This window comes from Phyllostomus hastatus, unplaced genomic scaffold, assembly GCF_019186645.2.
Source record: "Phyllostomus hastatus isolate PE091 unplaced genomic scaffold, TTU_PhHast_1.1 phas_contig_90, whole genome shotgun sequence".
Classification (NCBI taxonomy): Eukaryota; Metazoa; Chordata; class Mammalia; order Chiroptera; family Phyllostomidae; genus Phyllostomus; species Phyllostomus hastatus.
In genome coordinates this window covers 2,469,611-2,497,226 of record NW_025333984.1, presented here as the reverse complement: position 1 = coordinate 2,497,226, position 27,616 = coordinate 2,469,611, and the positions used below count along the sequence as shown (strand labels likewise).

At 33.3% G+C, this 27,616-nt stretch overlaps 1 protein-coding gene across 8 annotated transcripts in view; it reads right to left on the bottom strand.

Moving 5' to 3' along the window:
- Nucleotides 1-417: 417 nt before the first annotated feature.
- MBNL3 (muscleblind like splicing regulator 3) overlaps nucleotides 418-27,616 on the bottom strand; it is a 125,898-nt gene continuing 98,699 nt past the window's right edge. For 3 of the 8 annotated variants that reach the window (XM_045852154.1, XM_045852153.1, XM_045852160.1), the window contains 7 exons: nucleotides 20,228-20,419; nucleotides 18,939-19,175; nucleotides 15,769-15,919; nucleotides 13,659-13,694; nucleotides 11,057-11,151; nucleotides 9,832-9,905; nucleotides 418-7,987 (listed from right to left, as the gene is read on the bottom strand). In XM_045852154.1, coding sequence (XP_045708110.1) covers nucleotides 9,849-9,905; nucleotides 11,057-11,151; nucleotides 13,659-13,694; nucleotides 15,769-15,919; nucleotides 18,939-19,175; nucleotides 20,228-20,419 — 768 coding nt within the window. In that variant the 3' untranslated portion in view covers nucleotides 418-7,987; nucleotides 9,832-9,848. The remainder of the gene's footprint in view (nucleotides 7,988-9,831; nucleotides 9,906-11,056; nucleotides 11,152-13,658; nucleotides 13,695-15,768; nucleotides 15,920-18,938; nucleotides 19,176-20,227; nucleotides 20,420-27,616) is intronic. The other 5 variants (XM_045852157.1, XM_045852155.1, XR_006787335.1 and 2 more) reach the window with 5 other exon arrangements.

The window sequence follows — 27,616 nt, the reverse complement described above, 5'->3', positions numbered from 1 at the left end:
GATGCATGGTAGAAATGAATAACTGGAAAATACAAACTTCTAATATATATTAGAATATGCCTGAATTTCTGAAGCACAATTGAAACCAGTAAGCATTATCTCAAAATTTTAATTTTCTTTTAGTAAAATATATGTGTCTTCCTTGTGTTAGTAACTTCACTATTGTAGAAATAATTACATATAATACAATGGATGTATTATATATATATACATACACACACACACATATATATATATTAAAATACTGAAGGTATATTTGGAAATAAATGTATTCTATGTATGAAATATAACATTGAACAAAATCACAAACTTAAATTTATATTAGAATTACTAAATGTTATGATTAGTATTCTTAGAACATGAATAGCTTTTAAGTGAACTCCTGATGTGTGAAATGGATTCATAAAAAGACATAACTAGGAAATTTAACATTTTATTAAAAGATCAAAAATAGACATAGTAATAGCATACTAAAATGAATTGCATAGTGCACACTTTTAAACACAAACAAGCAGTACAGCACTATAATTTGAAAAAAACATAAAAATCAAAGCATGTGCCCTATTGATAGCAGTTGAAGGAATGAGCTATCATATTTTGGAGGCAAAATATTATGAGAAGTTTATATATCTGAAATATTGTGGTCAAAATCTATAATTGTTACAGAGAGCTAATAATTTTCTTATCTATTGGTATTTTTAAATTAAAATTTTCTTCCTAAATATGTACTTCCATTTTCTATATTATACTGGATTGTTGTTGTATAAATGTGGAGAATTATCTCTTAAAAAGACTACATTTAAGAACATCTTTAAAAAGTATCTTAAATTATGGTAATTAGTGAACATGATAACAAATGGTTCATTTTCTAATAATTAAAGCAGCAGCAAAAAACAACAGAAAATTTATTTTGAAAAAGGGTAACCCCAGAGTCCAATGATATGATAGTTACATCATTCTCTCAACTGCTAGACACAAAAGACAGCAACAAAATAATTTGGTTTCCATTATTAACAAACAGCATCCTGTATACAGAAATAAAGCCTTGAAACTATGCAGTGCTGACAGATAAATATTTAGGTTGTGTGTTTTGTGGGGTGGGGGGAGCACTGCTTAAAATGATGTTACTTTTAGGTCTTGTTACAGAGGTATTTTATTAAAGTAATATGATGTAGGAGATGACTAGCAAGGATTTTTTTGCTATATCTGAAAATAGTAGTGACTTACTTCACAGTGATACATTTTTTTTCTTTTAGATATAGCACTATAATTAAGTATGGGTTCTATTTAAAGATAACATTTCTCTGGAATAACCTCATTTTGGATTATTAAATGGTGGTTCTCTTCCAGGTGAGGACAAATGGAGAAGCTGGAAACTGTGAATTCATCAACTAACCCCTTTTCCTGGTCTTAACAGCAGGGTCCTCTTTTGGCCTCAAGTTATTCACATTCTGTTATAGTTTATTCTCTAATTTTACATATTTAAACACAGCCACCGTGTTTAAGCTCCAAAGAGTGTGATCCAGTGGCTGTCAAGACATATCATGCCATAAATAATTTGGATATCTAGGTCATTCTTACTATTTTACAGATGATTTTTCCTGACTTAAAATCTTACCATATTTTTATTGACCTTATGATACTATATTCTTGTGGCTATACATTCACAAGTCCATGTGAAAAAATATGTCAATGATAAGATTAAAGTTGGAGTTCTTAGCTACAGAATAAATGAATGCTTACATTTTATATCAATGAAAATGCTGGTCAGATGGTTAGACTGTTAGTTGTATGGTTGATTCTAAGTAAGATGGGCTGAAGGGAAAAAAATTCTAACCAACTGGCCCTGAGCTATTGGAGAATTATAAGGCTTGGACTGCTTTCTAGCTTTGGCTTAATTTCCTGTCTCTGTAAGTGAAAAATATCAAAATGGGTAGCAATACTAGTAACTCCCTCAACCCCAGGATGACTCTTTCTCCAGGGCAAGGGCAACAAGTCCCAAGATGTGAAGGACTCAAAGTACCTGTGGTGGCCTATTGTTAAAACTTTCTACCCTCGACCTTTTCTAGACCTCTTTGGAGGCAACAAAAAATTAAAAGCTGATCTATGGATGATGTGGGAGCTGAAATTGGCAGAGATGGTCTGATTGAAACATTCTTTCCCAGCTCCTATGTATGTAAGATTTCAGCTGATTCTCTTCTGTTTAGTTAAAGCAGTTAAGAGTGGAAGTGGCACAATGAAGTACTTTCTAACCTGGTCAAGGTTAAATCAGAAAACAGCTTCCAGTGAACAAGTATAAGGCAAATAGAGTCATGTATAAAGTTGTAGCAGGAGCATATTTTCCTTTATTGAAGGGAATGAAAAGCCCCATACTGGTCATACTTAACTATTAAATTAAACTTTTTCAATGGTTGCCGATTTGGTTTTGGGTTCTGGATCTTAATGGGGAAATAGTGGTAAGCATTAATAATTTGCCACTTAAATAGATTTTAATTTATGTAACTTATACATATCAATTGATAATTTTCTGTGACAGATGCAGTCTAATTTGATCATAATGGGAATATCCATTTCAGGATTTGCAAGGTATTTCATTACTTGAAATCATCGAAGAAAACCTCAGGTAGAAACCTGCCTGGTGTGTGTATATGTGTGTATGTGATAATACAGAGAGGATTACTTTAAAAAGCAAACAATCTCTGCTAGTGGTCTTGCTAAAAGATAAAGTAGTTTTACTCTTGTTCAGTATTCCTAGCTGAAGATGAGCTGTTACCTGTTACCAGTCCACTCTTTTGATCAGCTGTAGCAAACTAGAAAGCCTCCACATATAGCAAAGCAATATGATGTTTAGCTAAGTCTTATAGCAAATAAACCCCTCCATCTCAAAGCCTTAGAAATAACTCTCTCTTTACTAACTTTTCCACTATTCTCACAGACTTATTATATTAAAAAAGCTCCAAGGATTGCTTTTATGGACTATGTACATAAGTGCAAAAAAGGTGTGTCTCACACATTCGCACCCTAACCGAGACAATCAGTTAACTGCAGCATATGTCTCTTAAACACTGTTAAGGGGTCATTCCAAGGTATCTTTATGCATGATTTCACAAATGCATTAATTTCATAATATGTTTTCATTATTCTTTAATCTTTATTTAGATATATTTGTTTAAGTATGTAATTCCAGAAGAGAATTTTTGCAGCTATAACTATGCCACTTAAATAATTTTGAATAAATGAAGCTATGAAAAAAGATCAGGTAATGTATTATAAATACCACAATTGCGTTTTGAAGTCTAAATACTGTGGAATCTCCCTATCCACACAACAAATTCTATAAGCCATAAAGCCAAATTCTAGAATCCACATCTTGTAAACTTTTTGATGAAAAAGCCACACTAGGACACAAATTAAGCTTTCACATGGAAATTTAGGATAAAAAATAAATCAACCACATACATTTTCTGAGATTTGAGATGTGTCTTCTACATGTGCATACTGTTAAAACCATGTATAGTGTACAAGTAAAACTTTCACCAAAAAGGTGTCTTAAGGTAGCCATGTTGTAGTTTTGTTGCTAAAGCAACGACTAAATATAATTAGTTAAAATTATTATTTGTATATAAAGTTAAGTTTGTTCTTAAACTGTGAACTGTAAAGAATAGTTATGTATTACAATCTATATCTTATCATGCTTCAGTGTCAGTTTAGAACCTATCTAACCAGGTTGAATATATACATGTAGTGAAATCTTAAAACTTCTCTAACTCTCCTTCAAAAGTAAATTCATTAGTTACTAAGAGATATATAAAAACTAATAAAATCAAAACCTTAAAAACTAACAAGTAAAATAAAAATGTGGCACCAATTACTGAGTTTGGTGCTAAGAACCTTAATTTGTCATTATGTTTACAGTTTAATTAGGCTATCAACTAAATTTCCAAAAAGTTATATGTTTTTACATACTATTTATTCTACTGCCTTTAACAGGCACTGGTAAAATTAAAATTAGGGCACTACCTTTCTAAATCTATTCAACAGGATTGAGAAATCATATTTCCCTATTTCTATTTCAATGTGTGTGAAGTGCAGAAGAGATAAAAAAGTAAAAGAGGATTCCAGTTTGTAACCTGTCTGTATATAACATCCTACCCTACAGATTAAAATAACTCAGAAACTTTGCAGCTGCATTTTACCTAAGAGCATCCTCATCTACTGTCTCCAAAGGATTGGGGAAAGAGTCAAATACATTCCAAATAGCACACAGGCCTTCCTTATATGTTATTTAATAAAATTTACTGACAATGTTGTCCTTATTTATACATTACTGTGCTAAATGGTCATGCCATTAAAAATAGAGTCAAGTTATAAAGGTTAATTTCATCCAGTTCCTGATGGTGGTAGTGAGGAGGTACTTGCTTTTCCCCAATTGGAGAGCTGGTAAGGCTGTCAATTAGTGAACACAGCCTAGTGATGTAGGAAAACAACTTTGGCAATATAAAAGTACTTTAAAACAGATTCAAAAACAAATGGAGGAAATTGATGGAGTTGGGAGAAGATGGCTTTTCACACCATGATCAACTAGAAATTACAGACTAATCTAGACAAGTGAAATGAAATGCAATAGCTGGCTGTGGAATCATGCTCCATTTGCAAAAGCAAATACTGTGTTTAATAGAAATTTTATGAATCCATTTAATTTTGATTTAATGTTAATCTCTATACTTATGGTCACAGTGCTTTAAAAAAATTGACACTACTAAAACCCTCTTAAAAGATATTTTTAGATTATTTTCTCTATATACATGACTTATTTTGTCTAAGTTTCAGCACTCTCACATATTTTTGCAGAAAGCTAAGAGAAATAAACAGAAACAATTCTGGATAAGTAAAAATAGAGGCCTTTGCAAATTACAAAGCTTATAAAATGTTAACTAATAATCACAAATGATTAGAATTTTATATATACAATTCATTCAGTAAATTTTTGTTTAGAGTCACTGATTAGTTTTGTGACTTCTCTTTATCTGAAAGTTTATAGTCTAATGACTGATCTTCTTTTCTTGAATAAAGATAAATTGAACAAGTCATTGCACAACTAATTTAAAGAATGTTATCTTAAAATTCCACTTATGTCAAAATTCTTTTGTATCTACATCAAAACTTTAGTACTTTGACTTTCTTTAAACTCCCTTTTAAAGCATTTTTTCAATGCCAACAGCATCAAAACTTGTGGCATCCAAAATTCAACTACCCTGAATATTCTTCACCAAACCTTTTACTAAAACATGTCTTCCAGTGCTTAAAGTAACATGAAAACACCTGCACTCCAGGTGTACTGTCTATGTACATCTTCATCAGAAGTTTAAAAAAATGAAATGAGATAATATGTTGGATCAAAATGTCAAACTATACAAAAAGTTCATTGTGCCCCCCAAACTTCTGTATCTCCTTTAGGGATACATCCAGACTAGCTCAGGTACAGCCTTCCTGGAGTTTTGTGATCAGATCTGCTCTTCTGGAGAGGCACTGACACAGGATATGCGAAATTCAGTTCCAAACATGAGTAATTTCATAAAGATGAACTCTCCTTTCTTCTCTAACAATGTTAAGATTTGAGGAAAGAGAAATTAAGTTGTTCAAGAACAATAGGTAAAAGTCAGGAAACCTCTTGTTCTTTAAGTCTAGGCAATACTGTAAACAGATGGCAATGGTTCCATAGAAGCAAACCCATTTAGAAATCACTGATGATCATGACTGGGTTGATAATTAAAATCAAGAGGATCTCATCAACTATTAAAGAGCTAATTTTTATCTTTTGTATTTTGAGGCAAATTGATCTGTTTTAGGATGGAATTCCAAATGTTTTGAAGCACAAACAGTGTGAAACAGAGAAACAACTGGGAGTCAGGAGATATTTCCAAGTCCAACTGTACCCAAAAAGGTAGGTAACCCTGGGCAAATCACATACCCTAGGCCTCAGTTTCATCAACTGTGAAAAGGTTTTACCAACTCCATTGTTCTGTGATTCAAATGTACTAGCCTGCTTAAGGTATCCATCAGATTTTGTCATTTTCATGAAGTAGAAAACAAACTTGTTATAAACATCAAATTTGATGATTTTACACTTACCAGTGAGAGAATATATATTTAGTAGAAAATATTAAACCTACATTGATGCAAACTATCATATGGTTCTACCACTATATAATAATAGTAACTGTAATGACTGAATAAAGAGGAGGAGGTATGCCACATAACATAAGAATTAATTACTATTTTACTTGGTTAAAAGTATTTCATAAGAATTAGTACTGTGAATTCAGCTCAGCTCTGTGGAGTGCAGCCATTCTGTCTCATCCAAAGAGTCTTAAAAACCTCTCTTATAATATCCAAATACATGTAAAAATACAAATAGAAATCAACATTGTTTATGATGAGAGAACTCTGTTGTTAGTAAAGTTTTGGGAGGGCAACATCTGACATATATCACAAGCATTTACTCCTTCGATAAGTGTTTAACAAAACTGAAAACTCAGCTAAACTGGAGCTAAAGCCAACTGTGATATCCTTCCTAAAACTGTTAAATAAATCAAAGAGTAATTTTAAACGTCTTCCTATCCTCCTCCCCATTTTTGTCATTTCTCCAAAGCTGTACTCAGGCTCCAACTGTGATCAATATAAAAGTGTGTCCATTTGGGGAGGAAAGGCCTTACTTAGAACCAATTCTCTTTCACCCTGACTAATCTTGCTAGATTGCATCTTACTTACTATTCAGAGTAGTCTAAAAAGCATGAGCCATTTGGATTCAGAAATGGCTCTTCTGTAAAAGGTTACATTGCAATGGTTTTTACAGGCTCTCCTCCAATACATAAAAAGTATCTCCATGTTCCCATCTCCCTGTTAAATTTATAACCTGTAATTAGCATACCTTTAAGCCTCCAAGTACCAATTTTTCAGCTGAGGATGACAAATGGCTGTTTTAGACACTTAACCTAAGAGTGTGTCTAAATCCTTCAGCCACAAAAAATATAATGGGCACTTTATATACTTTTTAGCATAAATGCTGAGAAATGTATTTAAAGATAAATTCTAGTTTCCCAAGATGTTTAAAGAGTGAAATTAGGGATTAATGTTGTTAAGAAGTTCCCTCTTTTTAGCAGGTAATTACATTTCCTCAGAAATAATCTACTAATGAATGTACTAATGTAATCATATTATGCAAGGTCAGATTTGCAGCTATAAATTATTTACATGGATGTTTATGAACAGGCTTTGCGAACACTCAGAAGTGAGGCTTTTTAAATGGCTGCCCTGAGAATCCCCCAGAAATATTCTAAACAGAGAGAGTATATTAACATTAACCTGTCATATTTCACAAGCAAATGTATTTCTGTTTACCATTAGTAACATTTTAGTTGAAACCAAAAACCACAGATATTACAGCAAAACCCTGTAGTATGTAAAAACCTAACACAACACAATATACCACAATACAGTACAATACAATAATGGGGGAATGATCTTTGGATACAATTTTTACCTTTTTAAATCAACCCAATAGGCTATTGCATAAACAAAACAGTAAGGTAACACTTCAAAACAGTTAAATATTTACCCACTAAGAATGCACAGTAAGCCAAAAATTCATTGTGGAGATTCACTCAGCATAATACTTATTAGAAAATCACAAAGAACAGTGTGACAAATTACAAAATTTTATGGTAGTGTTCTACCTAATAATTTAAATAAGATAGATGGTAGTTTTGTATTCATGTTTTGTTTTAACATCTCCATGGATTGTTCAATGCTTTGATTTTATTTAAATTTGTTGGTTGGTATTTTTGTTTTGTTTACTATATTGACTGCACCATGCTTATTGTTGTGTTGGTAGAAGAGGACATGCAACACTATATATAGAAAGGCTACATGGAAGTTCTGACGGAGAGATTCTGATATTCCATAACTCTGTTGTTCAGAATTTCAACTGAAATGCAAAAAAAAAAAAGAGAGTGAGAAATATTAAAGGGTTATTCAAGCAGGGGTCAGGATACTTGGTTCTTGTTTCAGTTTTTTATGTGAACTATGCCAAGATATTCCCCATTGTGAATTTCATATTCAACATCTCTAAAAATTGGGCTGTTGGAGATAGTCTCTAAAGAGTCATGTACCATGATAGTGTATGCTTCTCATTGAGTGCTAATGTGCAGAATTGCCCTAAGTTAACAGAGATGCACTCAGTTGTTTAATGCATTATCTACACAATGCCAAAATTTGTTGATAAACATCCACCTATCCATCCACTTCCTTCAACAAGCATATTAGAAAACATGCTTATACCTGAAATGAACATAAAGTAATATTGAATGTCAACTGTAATTGAAAAATAAAAGAAAAAAACACACTTGATTCCAAACATTCAAAATGTGCAGATATTAAATAAACTTTAAACATTTTATGTGAATGCAATGGAGCCTAAGTATGAAATATAGGTACTATATTGTATTTTACAAAATTACATTTTTTGAATTTTGAAGAAATTTTCAATACCTCTTACATATTAAAGTGATTATTATGTGCTAAATACTTCTACATTTTCTAGTGGAATCAAATAAAACTGAATCACTATTCCCAAACATGTTTTGTTAGGAAGTTAAGTTAATTTGACAAGTTTGTTTACCTTGATGTAAAGCAACTCATGAGAATCATGGAAGTATTTCCAAAACCCACAGTCTCATATTTGGTGCTATTCCAAAGCTGCCACTCTCCTAAATTATACTCCTGAAAATTACTATAATTCACAGCTACTTCAGTTATTCCATATACTCAAAGGTATATTTTTAAAACATCTTTTTATGATTGAAGGGACCTATTTATCTAATATGCAGTCAGCTATAGGATCTGTCCAAAACAATTAGTGTTCTGGGCTTGTGTGTCCTTAGCAGGAAAGAAATACTAGCCAGGTTCTGGAAAATTAGTCCATGAAAAGAATAGGACTCTTGCCTCCTTCAACCAAATGATGCCCTCTGATTGTGAGAACCTCAAGCTTTTAGTGACTAATGTATGCAGTTCAGAATTAATCACTCATTTAATAAGTCCCTATAATTAATTAATTAATTAATTAATATGCCTCAGAGTCTTAAGTGGCTTCAAAAGTCACATGCTCCAAGTGAACGATTGCTCAAATTAAGTGTGTGCTATTACAGGTTCTGGGCCAAAGAGAAGATCAAAGGTGAAGAGGGTAAAAATCCAACAACAGCAACAAAAATCGCATGCAAAAAAGGTATGATATGAATGGAAATAATGATTAAATTACTAAATTATGTCACTCAAATTTTGAAACAGCTGGATCAATTCTGATAGACTTACATGGGAAGCAATGCAAAGTGGCAGACCGGAAAAACTATTTACTATAGTGAGAGAGGGAAGCACATTGCTTACCATCTTTAAGGTAACCATCTCAGTCAAATTGTGACAAAATTACTTTGCTTAAATTTAATTTTAAAAATAAGCTAGAAAAATGTTAAAGAATTAAAACTGAACACTGATCTCTGTATTTATCTAACAAATCATACCCCTTTAATAATAGGAAAACATTTCAGAATTTGTAAGCTCGTTGGAAAAATATACTACCAGCTGTCATTTTCATATAAGAACTGCATATTTGTTGTTTACATTTCAATTTGGAAAACTTAGAATGCTTTAAATGAAGCTCTAAGTTATAAGCAATGTCTACTATTGAAACTATTTACCAAAGCTTTAACAAATGCAATTGTGTAAATAAAAGATATCACCTATAAATATGACATATTAATACTTAAAGAAACTTACTGTTCTACCGGTAACTTCTACATCTGTGAAACAAACATGCTGCTATTCAGTTCATCTATTGATAATGGGGGTATCTATAGCAGTAAAAAAGATTTTAGATTAAAATAGTTTCTTGAGAGAAGTATTTATTTTATTCACTGCTTGGACATGGTAATCAATAATATAATCAATTCACAGGAAAATTTAAACATATTAATTGTATCCACTAATAGTTAATTTTGCTAAGCACAGATTAGAATGTGATTTGTTTTCCCAATTAATTAATGCTTTGTGTGCTATATAGTTAGCATACTTGTAATTGAAGCAGCAGTGGAATATGCAGTCTTTAAGCATGGTTACCACTTTAATCAGGCAAAGTAGCCATAACAATGCACAATAATTATTTATGTATCTCCTTAGTTTCAGGACTTCTCCCAAATTTATAAGTTGCCTTGTGACCCTGCTTATCAGTACCTAAAGCAAATGAAAATCAAAACAACATAAGCACTAATGTCAGTATGAAAAGAAATTTCTGACATATATAATTACTGGATAATTATAGGGATATCTGTGCCTTGGAAAGAAATGTGTTAACTTGTGTTCTCTCTAGTATATCTGAAGGTAAACATAATGACTGAAATTTTAAACACAGTAACAAAAAATGGTGGTAAAATAAAACAAATTCACCTCTTGATCAGTAAGGACACATTTAACAAACAGTATACACATTTAAGGATTGGTGTAGTAGCAACAATTGTATATATAGAAAATCAAGAGATACATCTAGTAACTGATTGAAAATGAGAAGACTGCTGATTCATCTCAGGATAAATAGTAAAGTGGATAGATCCTTCTAGAACAGTGATTGTCAACCTAATCCATAAAATTCTGTGGCACACCAAAAGATGTTATATTTTTGCCAATATGACCAAAATTAGGTATAATTTTGATTCATTCACACCGTATGGCTATTGTTGTCTTGACTGTTGTCATTTTTTAATTTGATAATCTAAGGGAAAATAGGCAAGTGCCCCTGACTAGTCAGGTAATGCATGCTTTAAAAATTCTTGCAGCACACAGGTTGAAAATTGCTGCTCTAAAATAAACACAAAAATAAAAATTCTAAATGTAACAGCTGCTTAGGAAACACGTAAGAATATGGACTAATGTCTCTCACCAATCCAAAAAGCATATGCTGTTTGTCACCAATACATTGTAGTTGTCTAGGTGAAATAAATTGCCAAACCTGATTGCCTGTAGCTGTTGCAGCAAAGGGAACGCTGGTGGCAGGTGTAGTTGCTGCAGACACAGTGGTAGGTGTAGCACCGTGCATCATAGGCACTTTCAGTAGGAAATCGTGGAAGCAACACATGGGAAAGTGAACCATTTATGCAACCATGACATAAACAATGAAGTAGGGTGTGGTAGGTATCACAGCAATAAGCCACGTGACATCATCATGATGGATACACCAGGTTACAACATGCAATCACAGTCAGTGCAAAGCAACACAGCACAGAATGGGGAAAAATTTAAAAAGAGAAAAGGGAAAACGATTATAGTTTACATTAAGAAACATTATTCTCAACATTTAGCTTTTGAATAGAATCACATTTTATTTTAATTAAAAGGCCAAATTTCCAGAAGGGTTTACAATGGCTGCATATAGTAAAATCTAATGTTACCAAGGCTATCTGTATGAATAGCTAGTTAAGCAGACAAGTAACTGGGTAGCACATTCAAAATGGGAGTAGGGAACTGTAAGTTGGTATTTGGTTCACTAACTTGTAGACATGAGTGCTGTCACTAATGCAGACAACTGTAATTGAACAACAATAAAATAATTTAAATTAAAAAAAGGTAAATACACAATTATATGTATATTTACCTAATCTACATGCAAAAAAGTAGTAGTTCAATTGGTGGGTATATGGTAGGGAAGTAGATATGAAGAATATGAAAAACACATGCAGGTTTTTAAGTACAGTTCTCGCAAACCCCTGGAAACTTAGGTTATTTAAGGCTTGTTTAATCATTTGTTTAATCAGTCCCTATAATTAATTAATTAATTGAATAATTAAGATGCCTTGGAATCTTAAGTGGCTTCAAAAATCACATGCTCCAAGTTAACAATTGCTCAAATTCAGTGTGTGCTATTACAGACTCTGGGCCAAAGAGGAGACAGACACATGGGACACTTTATAGAAAATATCTGACAAAATCTTGTCTTCATGGCAAAAATTACAGCAAAAGTGGCTAACAGGTATAACAGCACTTTCAGGGTGTTTTCTCTTTGCCTTTTCTAGCGTTCGGCCTCATTTAAGAAGCTTTTTGGATGGTTTTCTCATTTCTAGCTCATATTGGAAAGCAAACTAAGGAATTAATGGGTGAATGTCAAGCATTCATATATAATAATTTACAACTACATTGATTGAATTTAGATTTTCTGAAAGTATACAGAGAAAATGAATAGCCTGAAGAGAGGAAAATCAACATATGCAATGCCATAGAAACCACAGTTGTACCCCAAATGGTGCTTTACAGAACTCTGTAGTTATTCCTCATGCCTATCACAAGTAAACTGTTACTTATAGATATCCCTTATTGTGCAATATGTCAATTCTAAAAACACTCCTGTTTTCCCTTTGGGAACACAGCAACTATACAGGATGCAGCAGTACTGAATCATGCAATTTGCATTCCCACACAGAGTTCTTAGGTGAAAGGACAGGGAAGCAGAGTCACAAATTGTAAAGAGAGACACATTTCACAAACTTGCAGAAGTCTGTTCTAATCAAATGGATATAGTGTTCCTGTTGGTATCAATGGAAATGTTTTTAATTCTTACAGGGGACAGCTAATCCCTCAATAGCAGAAGCCTCACCTCTGTCCCCAGTTAGTGCTACTACTATGTGGTTGTCATTTTGACTTTTTGTTTTTATCTCAATAAGTCTCTTAGTCCTTTTTGGGCTTTGCATCTACCCTGGTTGACCAATGGGATAGAGGTCAACTTATTTTAAACTCACAAAAAGAATGAAAGGAAATGGATTACTATGAGATGGTACAGTGTGATGGAATAATTTCTCCTTGTATCAAATGGAGCCATTTTCTTCTGGTCTGTTCCTGGTAGTCATGGAGGCTATAGGAGCTATAGCATTCTGAGAAGCTATAGAACTCAGAAATTCTAGACAGGAAAATAAGTCACTTTCTTGTCTTCTGTATTAGTGGTATACTAAATACTTTTGAGATGGCTACCATATTGTATTGGTGGTTAAATAAAGGTCCTTGTGTAACTAATTAAAATTATATATCCCCAAAGAGTCACTTTGAAGTTATTCTATTGTACCTAGTTTCCATGCACATGAACTTCCTCCTAGAATATTATAGAATTCATTATATAACATTATGGAATGTTCTACCTTTGCTAAACTCATTCTTTCTAAACACTTTAGAATTGAATAATTTATATCTTATGGATAGCTTTTTTTTTGGAAGGATTTTTATACTTTAGATATTGCACATTTGAACTATTTTATGACTTCTTAGTAACAGATGTAAGACAGAATAAAACTGCCCATTCTGGCTAGGTAAGGAAATGTTTCAAAATAGTTCAGCTACAATTTTTAGGGTGAAAATAGAGCATCAGTAATTGGCCACAGTGGCAAACAAGGACTTGAGAGGGCACAACTATTGTGACTCCACAAAGATGTGAAACAGTACCCTATTAAACCTTAAATACTCAGAAAGCATCCAACCACTTCATTCAGTCACTCATCTCTTTCACAGTCACAACAGAAAACACTTTTTTTCAGATTATAAAAAGTTAAGAATTTTTGTATAAAACCTACCAATATTTGAAGCAGGTGCCATGCACAATATTTGCCCTGTACACCATGAAGAAAAGCGTGAAAAGTAAATAAAAGAGATATTTCATTATTGAAGCTTTACTGATAGAAATAAATTTTAACTAGAAAGATATTCCTCACAATATTAATTAATCAGCACATGCAAATCCAAGTAATTTCATATGTTTGCAATTACAGTTTAGTTTTAAGATCACACACCCAGGTAATCAAAGTAATTCTTGGATTCTTAGGTAAAAAAAATGAATATTGATTTTTCTTTAAAAGGATTATCTCACCTTAATTACATCCTCTATTTATTTTGGACAAATACATCCTAATTAATTTTAATCATTAAAGGGATAATTTTATTTATTACATGTATTAGTTTCAAAATATGCACCAAGATCTGGTATCAGATGCCAATAGTTCTATTTAGAGCACTAATCTATTATCACTATCCTCTCCATCTTGTTACTGAGGGCTTGAATATGAACATACAGCAAATAGGATTTTCATAAAGAGGGGCTCTCAGCCTAAGAGTTTTTTAATTTGCTATTAATTAAGGGGAACAGGATTCTCCAGATATTTTGGCTTATAAATCTATATTTTAAATTAGCTAAATCCAGCAAAGAAGTCTAAAAATGATAAAAATATGCTTTTAAATGGTACCATAAAAATTATTGTGGTTAGTAACTAGACAAAAGACTCTTAAATAGCTTCTTTAAAAACTTATTAACTAACTTATCAACTAACCACAATATTTTTTCAAGTCCAGGTGTCTATTACTATGCATTTAGTATATTTATACTATTAACAAGGCTTTATAAATTAATTTTTAAATACTGTAATTTTCATTTAATAATAATTTATAAACTGGGCATTTATAATTCTGGCAAGAAAATCTACTGTACTCTGGGTAGTTAATATTTTCAATTTATTCTTAAGAGACTAAACACTCATTCTTAAAGTGCTGAACCATGAGAAAAAAAATATTTTCCCTCATATATATGTACTTGAATGAAATTCTGGTTTAAATTTTTTATTCAATTTGATACAAACTGTTATCCTTTAAATATAGTTGAATGGAGGAGATAACAAAATACGTTGGAAAGTGTCAGGGGAATATATCAGAAAAACTGCTATATTTTTATTTAACATTTTTTTTACAAATTTTTATTTATTTATTTTAGAGAGAGAGAGAAATATTGATTTTTGTTCTGGCCAGGACTAAATGTGGCTCATTTTTAAAAGAGATTTTATTTATTTATTTTTAGAGAGAGGGGAAGCAAGGGGGGGGAGGGAAAAAAGCATCAATGTGTGAGAGAAACATCAATCAGCTGCCTCTCCTATGTGCCATAACAGGGGGCTGAACCCACAACCAAGGCACATGCCCTGACCAGGAATCAAACCTGCAACCCTTTGCTTTATGGGAGGACACCCATCTAACTGAGACACAAAGGTCAGGGCTAAATATAGCTCATCTTGATTCAACATATTTTTCAGAGGGGAGGAGAGGGCCTGTGGAGTATTTTAGAGCAAAACCCTGACATGTCAAGAAAACTGCTATATTTTTTATATTACCTAATTTAAGAATTAGAGGCTAGAACTACCTGTCACAGAGTTCTATTATATATATGTGTGTGTGTTATAAATGTTATATATATTATATATATAATATATATATGTAAATTTAATGGTAGTTTTACTATAACTATCTTCAGTATATCAAAGATATATAGACTACATATTTTTGCAATGGTGAAAATGGGAGGGTCTTTTTTGAGGGTAGATCAATGTCTTTGGAAAGTGATACCTAAGAGTCAAAAAATTAGTTTGAGACTGAACCAAGTGAATCAATAAGAAGCAAAAATTAAGAAATGCTAAAAAGAAAAATGTTGACAATGTTTTCTAGTTTGAATTCAAATCACTAATTTTCAGGAATCATAGAAACAAATTTATTTATACATACTAGCAGATCAAACATAAGTGCCATGTTTTATTTCCTGTCAAAATACCTGTCGATAGTCCTGGCATATAAGTTCTTGAAGGCTGGTGTGCATTGTATACATTCATAACATTATTATATTCACAGTGTCCAGAGCCTTGTTCTTACCTCCAGGGAAAAATGCCGGCTGGGGGAGCTGCATGTTAGCCAGAGACTGTTGGCAGTGGAAAACACTGGGATTAAAGACCGGGGTGGCACCATTGGTCTTTTCAAGTGCCGATCTCTTTGGTATCAGTTGAAATGCACCAGGCTGTAGGGCCTGTGAGGGAAGGGTTCATTAATAAATAGTACCAAAGAAAGTAAAGAATGTACTCAAACCAAGCAAGCAGCAATTAGATAAGATATGTCTGGGAACCCTCTGAAAGTGTATCCATCAAGCAAGGTAAGCAACTGCAGAGATGAACCAGTTCACTAAATGAGGACTTAGTTCAAAACAGAAAAAAACCATACAAGTAAAAAGGAAGCTTTTCAACTTCACTAATTTAGGCAAATGATAAAGGACCTCACCATTTGGGCAACACATGACAGGAAGCTGTTAACAGCAAATAAGCATTTAAAGTTAACATGTCAGGGATGCTCATTTATTAATCTATTAAAATGAGATTTGAAGAGGCAACAATTATAGCAGGAAAGAGATTTCTTTCAGTTAAAATTCTTATATGGATTTAGGAGATAAATGGTATATAGGTGATAAAACAGATTATCAGTAGCTAGAGTCTGATACTGCAGCTCTGAAAAACCAAATCAAATTTATATAAGGACTTCAGATGCAAATTCTATAACTGTATATCTCTCAACTAACAGGTAAAGAAAAAGCAAATAAATTCTTCCTCCCCCATTACTCACCTCGCCAGATACCATAGATACTTAGCAAAATCGATGCAATTCTAATTTATAGAGGCTTGTGCATTTCAGTTTGTGCCATTTGTTTTTTTTTAAGTCCTTGTAAGGTTTAATTCTAAAATGTTTAGCATTTTAAAACCATTCTTTCATGTCTAAAATTCTTCAAAAATCTCAGTGTGCTCATAATATTCAGTCAAACTTGTCCCTAGATCAGCTTCATTGGAGAAGTTTGACATTACATTTTTTCCTCACCAAATTGTACATTATTTTAAAAAACATGCCCCTGGAAAAATAATTAGGTATGCTTCAAATTCTTAAGAAGGCTGGATCACTTGTGCTGAGTAACTAGCTTTCCACACACTAAAAAGGGATATCCCATGACCTACTTAATCCTGTGGCTAAAGAAAGTGTAAAGGTATCATTATTTTCTTTGAGAAACTAAATATCAGCCCTTCAAGTTTTTCTCTTTTAAATGCATACAAGATTCTTTCAGTGAAGTCAACCTTAGCTATGCATATGAACATGAACAGTGTAAAAATATCTCTTTTACAAAGTAGAATCTGAATCCTTAAAAATATAGAAAGCTTAAACTTCTTCATGGAAAGCCTCCTTTGTTTCATCTTATCTCAGACAGATTCCTATAAGCCAGTTTGACTTTAACACTGACACTCTGCTCTGATCAGTTACTCAGAAAGGAATATTATATTGACATTCACAAATACCAATCAGTTGAAGGCCAACTATATAATATTTACATTTCTATATGGAAATCTGTGGCTGACTTATGTACATTTTCCCAAACACACCCAGATTATCAGAAATGGGCACATGCATATGAAGACCCCATGCTTGAGTGTGGGATAGGTACATAATGACACAAGCAAACCATTCTTTATACACTGTACACATATGAAAACCTAGGGGACCAGCTGTATTCTTCTCTTTTATAAGAGGTCCATGCTATTTCTGAATTCTATTGCCACCAACAGAAATAATCCAAAAATTGAAGACATAGATTCTGCATTGAACATTCTGAATACCTCCTATTTTCATAGCTTAAAATTCCCTCATTCAAAAGGATGTAAGACAAAAAAAAACATGGTGAAGTCTTTTTTTAAAACATTCATTAACAGAGTATGTTGTCCAGATCAAAGGAGAAAATAAGTTTGTTCTATTTTGGTGTTCAGCTCTTTCATGAAGTAATGGGTTCAGTTCAGAGAGAAAAGGGGTATTAAGAAAGTGTACCAAGTCCAAAGCTGGTGCTACAGCCTTAAAGCCATAATCTACCAAAAGGTTTGGAGAAATTTGGGTATCTGGTTTAGAGAAAGATATCAGAATCACCACTCATACGGAATAGGAATTGACTAATTTTGCATAATAAAATAAATGTAAATTCCAGTTACAGCAAGGTAGATTTCAATTACTATGAGAAAAACATTTTTTTTATTTTTTTAATTTTATTTTCATTGTTGTTGCAGTACAATTTTCTATATTTTACTCCCATCCCAACCCACCCACGAGAAAAACATTCTTAAGAAATGGGGGGGGTGAAGATAAATGTATTTCCCAAATTAAATATAAGCTCTCTGTTGTGGGCTTCAGGGTCTTGTAGGTGATTTTTTCCACAGCCAAGAAATGTAAAGTTGCTCAGGGGTTTGTCCCTTATTGGATTGTTAAACCCTATTACACAAGGAAAGACCCAAGCCAAAAAACAAACAGCAAGCAGCTTATAAAAATAATTGACAGCTGTGACAAACAAGTAATCATAACTCCTATTTCTCAATCTATCACAATGTACTGTTATGCAAATATGTTCCTTAGTTCCTACCTTTCAGTATTAACTAGAACTAACTTTACCCCCAAACTGACTTGCTAAGACAACTCTTCTTGTCTCTTCTTCCCATGTAGAAATGCCTCCCTAGTCTTGGCTGGCTGCTTCCTTGAAACCATCCCTTCAGAAAGGAAAGGGAACCTTAACATTTGGGAAATGAGAGTCAACCTATCATCCCATCTCTCAAGTCCTCTGTTTCTTGGAAGGCATTATGGATATTACTAGCAAAGTACCCATTAAGGTGGCTCACAGGCAGAGAAGCAACTTGTTGCCTTTTTTCAAATACTAAGGTTAGTTACAGTATAAAAACCACTCAGAACTAATTTACTGTTTAAATTATACAGTTTTCTCTTTCTGTAAAAATGAGAGAAAAAGCACAGCAGATTAAAATGATTAGTAAACCTTTTAAATGATTACTTTTAAAAAATTTTAGTGCATTAAGTAGAATCAATACATCCTCTACTTTTCATCTTATCACCTTGGCTATTTATATTAAGGTCCACTCATGACAATCCGATATTAATACAAGATACTAAATATGTTGAAGAATATACTAATCATTTACTCCCAAATGAACAGTGCACAATTGCCGGCCTATTCTTACCATGGTGGTGGCAGCTGAATGGTTCATCTGGTGATGAGCTGCCTTGAGTTTGGCTTGCAAGTGTGGGGGAGGATGAAAGTACTTGCATTTCTCCCGGGAGCATCGGCCTTTGATGTAATCCATGCAGATGGTCACAGTATTATCACTTGCTTCAATCATAGAGACATCAGTAGGATGAGCATAGCGGCAATCGCTCTCACCACGGGTACAATTTCCACGCTGAAATTCTCGGCAAATCTTAAAAAAATCACATTGATGACTTGGAAAGTGATTAGGTTTTATTTATTTTGCTGGTAATTGTAAGAGCAATAGTATGTGTTATTATTTTTGTCATCTATTTAGAAAACATCTAAAAAGCTGAAGGATAATGTAAAGCCATATTCACTATGAGATGTAAACAGAGACAAATTTTTGATTCCTAGAAAAAATTCATTCTCTCCAAAAAAAAAGTTGTCTGTTTTTCTTATATTGAAATAAAAGTGCTTAAAGGCATTGTTGGAAATCAATTTTTTTAATTTTCCACTTAATACAGCCTAAAATATAATTACCTAAGTTTGCAAAAGGGAGCTATTTTGTTAAGATTCAAGATGAGTCTTTATCACACAGCAATGTGATTTTCCAGAAGCAGACTTGTGGACCATGACTGAATTACATTATGTGTACAATCAAATTCCATTATGACACACTGCCAGGCATACAAGGAGCTTCCAATGAAGCTTACTATGTAAGAAATCGACTAGTTATTTATTATAATTTATGAAAAGTGACAATTAAGAGATGTTTGAAGGACTTTAATAAATCATAAAGTTGTTTAAAATTTCTTTCAGATTTCCTTTTCTTAGACCTGAAGGGTTATATAATATCTAATACATTGTTCTTAAAATGGGGAAAAAAGGTGTACACAGTCTGAGACTCATTTACATTCTGCATTCATAGATTAGTCTACTTTTTATGGTTAGAATATTCTAGCAAGTAGAGACTCATCAACAGATATAGTAATTCCAGTCTATAAATTAGAGCCTCAGTAATAGCAGCATTCCCACCAGACTTCCTGTGGCTGGGTACACTAAGACATTCTTTGACCTACTGTACAACTCAATCACTACGCTTTACAACAGGGTATAACTGCAGTAGTAAAATATTAACTTTTTTTCTGAACTTATATTCCACAAGCTAAAAACCCAAGTGTACTTATTTAAAGCATTCAAAACATTGGGCTCTGAAGATACTGTTTTGTGCATAAGATTAATATTGACCCTATAGGTATTTATATATTTTTATGCAAATACCTCCAGTTTATCCGAACGCATCACTTTCGGGCCAGCAGCTCCTGGCAATGCGAGAGGCGGGTTTCCAGAAAACAAAACAGGTGTATTTGGTAAAAGCTCGGCAGGAACCAGGCCCATCCCAGGATGAGGCAAGTAAGGATTGAAAGCCATGGTAGGATTAGGTGCAAGTGGTGGAGTCACAGGAAAGGAATTCTGTATATTTAAAAGAGAAAAAATGTTAGAGGCAAAGAGATTATTCTTATTAATACACAAGGAGGCATTTTTTTAGAAAGCCTACACATATCAAAATTTGCCATTGTTTCTCAGATTTATTTTTAGTCTCATACTAATTCCATATAGGAGTTTCTTTTAAACCAACAAATATCTTTGAGTAACAAATTTATTGGTAAGCTGACAAAACGAGCCACATACTGTTAACAATCATAAGTTAGCCAAATTTAACTTTATTGGTGGATTCTGTTCCAAATGTGTTTTCTTTAGCATTTCCATTTTCACCTAAAAACCATGTCACCAATGATATCATATATCCAGACAATCTGCCCTGTCTCCTTCCATAGGCATGGCCCTTGCAGGCAGATTTCAGGTTCTCCTGAAAACCCCTTTTGTTCCACCCTCCTCCTTTCTCTTCCCCATCAGTATTGCTTGGCTCTAAGGCTGCCTGTCCTACCACAGTTCCCACCTGCCCTACCAGACACTTGTTTCTCTTGGTTCACTATTAATTGTAGAAGACACCAATGAGTGAGGAAGAAAGGGGTAGATTTTAAAAAATAGGGGCTGTAACAATTTCATTCCATCTACCTAAAATTAGTATGGTTCTTTTAAAAAAATTAAAGGTCCTATTTCACAAACTAATTGGACCTGCCTAGCCTTGTCTTCATCTAGGGGGTCACATGATAGCCACAGTTCAAAACAAGGACACAAAAATACTCCAAGGATCCCTGCTAAGCAACAAGAAATAAGATAAGATGATAAGATACTTAAACCAGAGTATAACTTGTGAAGAAAATCTTTACAAGCACAAAGGACTCCTTGATTTTTCTATTTTTAAAAAGTCCAGTCCTGATCTCAAAGAGTTTGATGTATGTATCACCTTTATTATCTGTAACTACAGAATTTATTACTTTACTGTGCTGTTTTGTAGGTTGTCCCACATGTGGGAGGCCTTACTTCTCAAAATGGTTATAATTTCTTTGATAGTTCTCTTGTCTTCCCTGTAGTATCCCAAACTTAGCGAATGACTCATTGACTAATATAATCGAAGATAAATTTTAAAAATAAATGTAAACAGTTCAATGAATTGATAACAAATTATGGTTAATTCTATAAAGTAGTTTGTGCCTTGCTGTGTAACTGATAGTGTTTCATTGTGTATTACTAATAGCATATGTTCTTTTGTGCTTTCTTTTAATTTACTTCTCTTAAAATAATGAGTCTTTTACACTGACAACCAACCTGTGTCCACATCTTCTGCTAAATCACATTAACAGGAACAACTCTAAGTAGTAGAATTGAGGTTGTGGATTATTAAGAAAGGGGTGGTATATATTCACTCCATCACCCCTAGTCAGACTTGAAATTTTCACCACCACTACATTCTCAATAAAGTCATTGCTATAAACTACGTTCAACTTGGAAGGAAGGACTCCCCTATTAGCACTTTACCTTAAAATGAGTTTATCAGATTAGCTAACTGGCAATTGGGAAGGACAGAAAAAATCTGCCCTCCCCAAACTGGCAAGACTGACTAGGGTAAATAGAGAGGGTATGTGAACCAAGAACTTTAAGAGGAAAGAGGCAGCACCAGGTGCCAGGAAAGATGATGGAGAAGACAGGGAGGTGCTTTTAAAATCTGAGACAGTCAGCCAAGGGCTGATCCAGCCAAACTAGGTACTATGATATAAGAAGCTATACAGACATGCCATACTTCTCATTGAATTAGATATGAAGCTCCACGAATTAGCTGATATGATATTATCTTACATGGTGAGATAGAAATCCCTTGGAAACACCCACCCACACATATTTCCACAGAAGGCATACTTTATCAATTTGATGATTTATGGTTTCTCAAAAGCAACAAGACTCTCTAATCATAAAAAATCCATATTTGAACCACACAACTGTACTCTTCGTTCTACTTCCTTTTTCTCTCTTTCATAATAAATTTCTCACTAAAGTCACCATCTTATTCTCCTGGATATTTTTTGCTTTTGCCTTTTACAGAACTGAGAAGGACCATTATTACATTAAAAATATTGAAGTAAAAGAAAGACCTGCAGATGAATAGATTCTCAGATTAAATACCACTAATGACTAATAAATACTGAACAATTAATAATAATTAAACCTAATGTATAATACATATAAGCAGTGCCTCCTATTTATAGTAGCTCTGAGCTCCTGTAATTTTTCCTTCCTTTTTTGGGGGGGTTCTTGGTTAACATCTGCTTTCTTTAAAATTCATTTTAACCTTCTTCAATATGTTACATGCTCCAAGTGTATGAAAACAAGCTGTAAATTAACTTAAAATTCTACCTAAAAAGTGCAAGGTGCTTGCTGAAAATGTTTAGATTTTTAAAAGTTTCTCCACATACTACACTGTACCATCTTTAGGTTTCAAAATGAGTATTATAGCTTTTATAATCACTTCCTTCTTGAATACAAACTTCATTCTATAACAATGTTACTAGAAGAAGCAAGTTCTTCTATTTTTAACCCTGGGGCATAGACAGGAACTCCTGAGATTCTTATTTCTTTTCACATGGACATTTTTGTTTTATCACTACCACTTCTGCCCAAGGTAACTACTCCATTTAATGAATCTGAACATTTAAGGACTTAGCTTTGGGTAACAGGCCTCTGTTCAGCCAAGCAGCCTGCAAAACTTGCACATTCAGCTTTAATAAGCAACTTTAATCCTGCTTATACCTATATTGCAGCCTTACATGTCAGTTGAGCTAACACAAACTGATCCAAGGGGTAATCTTTATTTTAAAGAAAAATATTCTTAAGAGGTTGAATCTGATTTCTATTTATAGCCTAAAATAATTTAGACACTTACATATGTTTCAGATATTCACTTGAACCTAAATTATTTACTAAATACTTGAAAATATGAGACTTTTCCTCCTAAAACCAGAGGTATGGATTTTCAACTTTCTCTGAGTTTTATAAAACCAACAAGAATTGTGAAGGCAATTGACTTTATGAATAAAAAGATCATCCAGACAATTATTTACCTTCACTATCTCTAGCAGGATTTTCTCCTAGAGTAGGAATTCCGATGTATTCTCAGTGACTTACATAGTACTAAGAAATTCTAAGGGTCTTAGGAAATGCCCTCTAAAAAAAAAATGAATTGAGCCCTGGCTGGTATGGCTTAGTGGACTGAATGCTAGCCTGTGAACCAAAGGGTCTCGGGTTAGATTCCCAGTCTAGGGCACATGCCTGGGTTGCAGGCCAGGTCCCCAGTAGGGGGTGTGCAAGAGGCAAGCACACATTGATGTTTCTCTCCCTCTTTCTTCCTCCTTTACCCTATCTCTAAAAAAAATAACTAAATAAAATCTTTAAATAAAAACAAACAAACAAAAACAGTGAATTGTTTCTATAATAATGCCTCCTCATCTTTTTAGTACTGGATTCCTCTGAGAGTCAGATCAAAGTTGTGGATCTTGTCCACAGAAAAATTCATATGTGTGCAAAATGCTTCATGAAATCTCAGGAAGTTCAAGGACCTTGATGAAATTCACCACCTGGTGTCAGGTTGTGGACTACTTACTGTTTAAGTGCTTGTCTTCTAGTGTAAGTTTTTGCAAACTACAAGCCCTAAGCCAGATCCTGTCTGCCCTGTTTTTGTATGTCCAGAATGGTAAGACTGATCTGTACATTTTTAAATAGTTGAAAAAAGTAAAAGATAAAAAATATTTCATAGTGCATTAAAATTATATGAAATTCATATTTTGGTGTCCATAAATAAAGTCCACTCATTAGTAGATCTGTATTACAAAAAGTTGTGGATGTTATAGAAATACCTACATAATATCCTCAACTTTGTCCATTGTCCCACAAAGCCTAAAATCTTTACAATTTAGTCATTCACAGAAAAGTTTGCTGACCCTCATTCTAGAGGATTCCCCCAAATAAAGCACTCTATCAATTTCTGGAGTAAAGTGATAATTATATACAAATCTATTGATGTAAATTTAATATTTGTGACAAGACTCTAGGAATTGAAAAAGTTTGGCTTTAGAAGCCAATAGTAAAGTATTCACTGAAATATGCTTTTAAATAGTCACTAAAATTAGGGTTCTTAACTACTTGTTATGTATAACTACTAAGTGATGAAGATAGATGGAATCCTATCAAAGTAAAATTTTAGGAGTCACCACATACTGACATTAAAGGATTCTGGAGCACCTTTGAATAATAATACTAATATAATTCAATGAAAAACTATGCCTTGATAGATATATGGAGTTTATACATGCATTTTAGAAACATTGATTTAATACTTAAATTGAGTTATTCTTTCAGCTAGTATAAAGAAATAAAGAGTAAATGTTATGCTTAATCAATCTTTGTGTCTCCCCAATAGCCTACATTTATTTGTAGTTACTTCAATAATATCCCAGGTTAGTTACAATTACTGTTGGATGAATGCAAAACACTTGAAGTCACTTTGGCTAATCCTAGCTTGAAATCAATATAATAATTGAGGCCTTCCATCTGTGAGGTCCTATCTAGAGGTGGATGATTAGACATGTTCTTTTATAGACTGGTAAACATTTGGTAATAATTTGTTGACTCAGTTTTAATATCACAAAAATAGTACTCTTTACTAGAATAGTAACTTTACTAGAATTCATAATACCTTAATTTTATTGCTCATTTACGAGCATTTATATAGTATAAAAGGAAGGCTGTTTCACCATCACTGTGCATATTTCTATCCTTAGATTATCCCAAATCACATTGAAATGTATAATTTTAGCTTCTATTAGACCTTACTAAAGGCTGACATGGAGGACAAATGAATAATCTTGGTTTCACAGTTTTTGCTTGGTCATCTATGCACTCTTTGTGTGATTTTCTGCAGGGACTAAAGTGGCCAAAAGACATGGGAGGAGGCCCACATATCCTCCACTAGTTAATTGGTCCCTTGGTAATTGAGAGTTAACTTTATAAACAGACACAAGGAGATAGTGGTGTTATGTACTAATCATACTTGTTAATGAATAAGTCACTGTGGCTCCAAAGAAAGCTAAGAAAAAAATAAATTCAAGGATCAAAAGTGGATATTGTTCTCACCTAGAACCTGGATTTTCTGACCTTATTAATCACAGAAGTCTTCAACTAAGAGCAAGGATTGAAGATAGGCAGGTAGGTGAAGAATCAACACATTATTGTGGGTATAAAAGGTATAAAGTATAGCATGCAAAAGAGGACAAATCGCAGTTTGGGTCTGCCTGTATTTGGCTAAGGAGAAGCTGAAAAGTAGGCCAGGAGTTAAAATGGTGAACCTACACACAGATCATCATAACACCAGATGATGACTAGAGGTGAGGATCTGGCAAGAGGGCAAATTACTTCTTCCTTTTATGGGCAAGGCAATTTTGACTCTGTTCCTGAGAAGTGAATAAGTGCTGGTGTAAAAATTATTTGTTGTTGAACCACCATGTGATAATAACAACAATTCAATTAACTTTAACACTTTAAGATCCCTCTAGGAAAAGTGTTTTTTTTTAAATCAAGTTGTATGAAACAAAATATAGATTTTTTGGTGAGGGGATGACAAGAGCTTAGAAAACTGAAGAATATACAGGAAGGTTGTAGACTATAAACATCTCAGTGCAAGTCCAGGGTAAGTGGGTGCTAAAGTTATAATAATAAGGGGTTCAACAAACCACCACAACAACCACCAACCTAACACAAGTCAAAACACAACCTTGCATGGTTAATAGCAAGATAAGTCTATAGAAAAAAAAAAGAAAAGCCAAAAGCTATACAAATACAGAGGATTGGGTATATATCAGAAATTAAGGGGGTCACAAAAATGTTAATTCACCATCTTAGTATTGTTATACTTTCCTAGAGGATAGAGACAGTTTCTAGTCATCTTTTTACCCACCTCTTACTCCTTTAAATATTTGGCACAGAGTAGGTGCTCAATAAATATTTGCTGAATTGAGTGTAAAGGGATTCTAAGCCATTGATTACTTTTATAATTACCAATTGGAGAAATGCAATTCAAAAATCACAGTACAAAAGAAACATCTGGGGATCAAAAGTAGTGGATAAATACATCAGTTTTGCTCTCTATTGACAGAGACTTTAAGCAGAATGCCACTAACAAATTGTCTTTTGATATAAGTGTGAAATGCTAGATCAAACAGTATGAGAAACACATTGTATTTTATACATTCATATACATGTGTGTGGATGTGCACTGATGTACACATACATATGCTATATGTATGCATTTTTAAATTGGAATGGCTAAATCATCAGTACAAAAAGACTTAGTGATACTATAGATCAAAATATGCAGCTTTTTATCACAAAATGTATGGTTCCAGGGAACTAGTGAATTGTTAACATGACTGGTATCCACAGAATGGTTTAAGAGAGGAGACTAGGTAAAGACAGGTATAAAATATTTAATAGATATTTACAAGATATTAAAGCAAATTGGGATTGTTTGGCATACCAGTTCAAGATTATTATCAGGTGCAGGGGAAACCACAGGATTTATACTCAGTCTCCCAATGGAGATTTGAGCAAGGGGATAGTTTGATAAGGAAAAAACATCATCCTTTATAGGTGAGATTGTTAAGCATTGGTTTTATTTTTTTATTATTGTTTTGTTTGTTTGTTTATCTTCCATCAGGGAAAAACCTTTTCACAGAGCTCTCCCAACTTCTTGCTTTCATTTCACTGGTCATCAACAGCAAGCAATTTTTGGGTAGCTGGCTATGACCATGAACAGAAAAGCTAACAGGCCTATGTAGTCTCATTAGCACCAGATTTTAACCAACTGAACTAACCAGCCCCAGAGGAAAAATATACAATGTGGTCTGAGAGAGGTTACATTTAATTTACCCTATGGGAATATATGAGGGAGGATAAAGGGAGAATGCTGAGATTCATCACTGTCAAAGAACTGGGCTCCATAAAAGATATGTACAAATGCCCTCTGTTTGGCTACAAAAGTATAGCATTTTCATGTAACTTTTCAAATAAAAGGATTTCACATTGTGTATTATCAGAGTTGGCACAGGCAGCAAACCTACAGCTTGTGTGATTTGTTTTTGTTTTTTTTATTTTTCTTTTACTTAAAAAGGAACTTTAAGCAGTGTAACATACACAGACTCGGGAAAGGACCCGAATAAC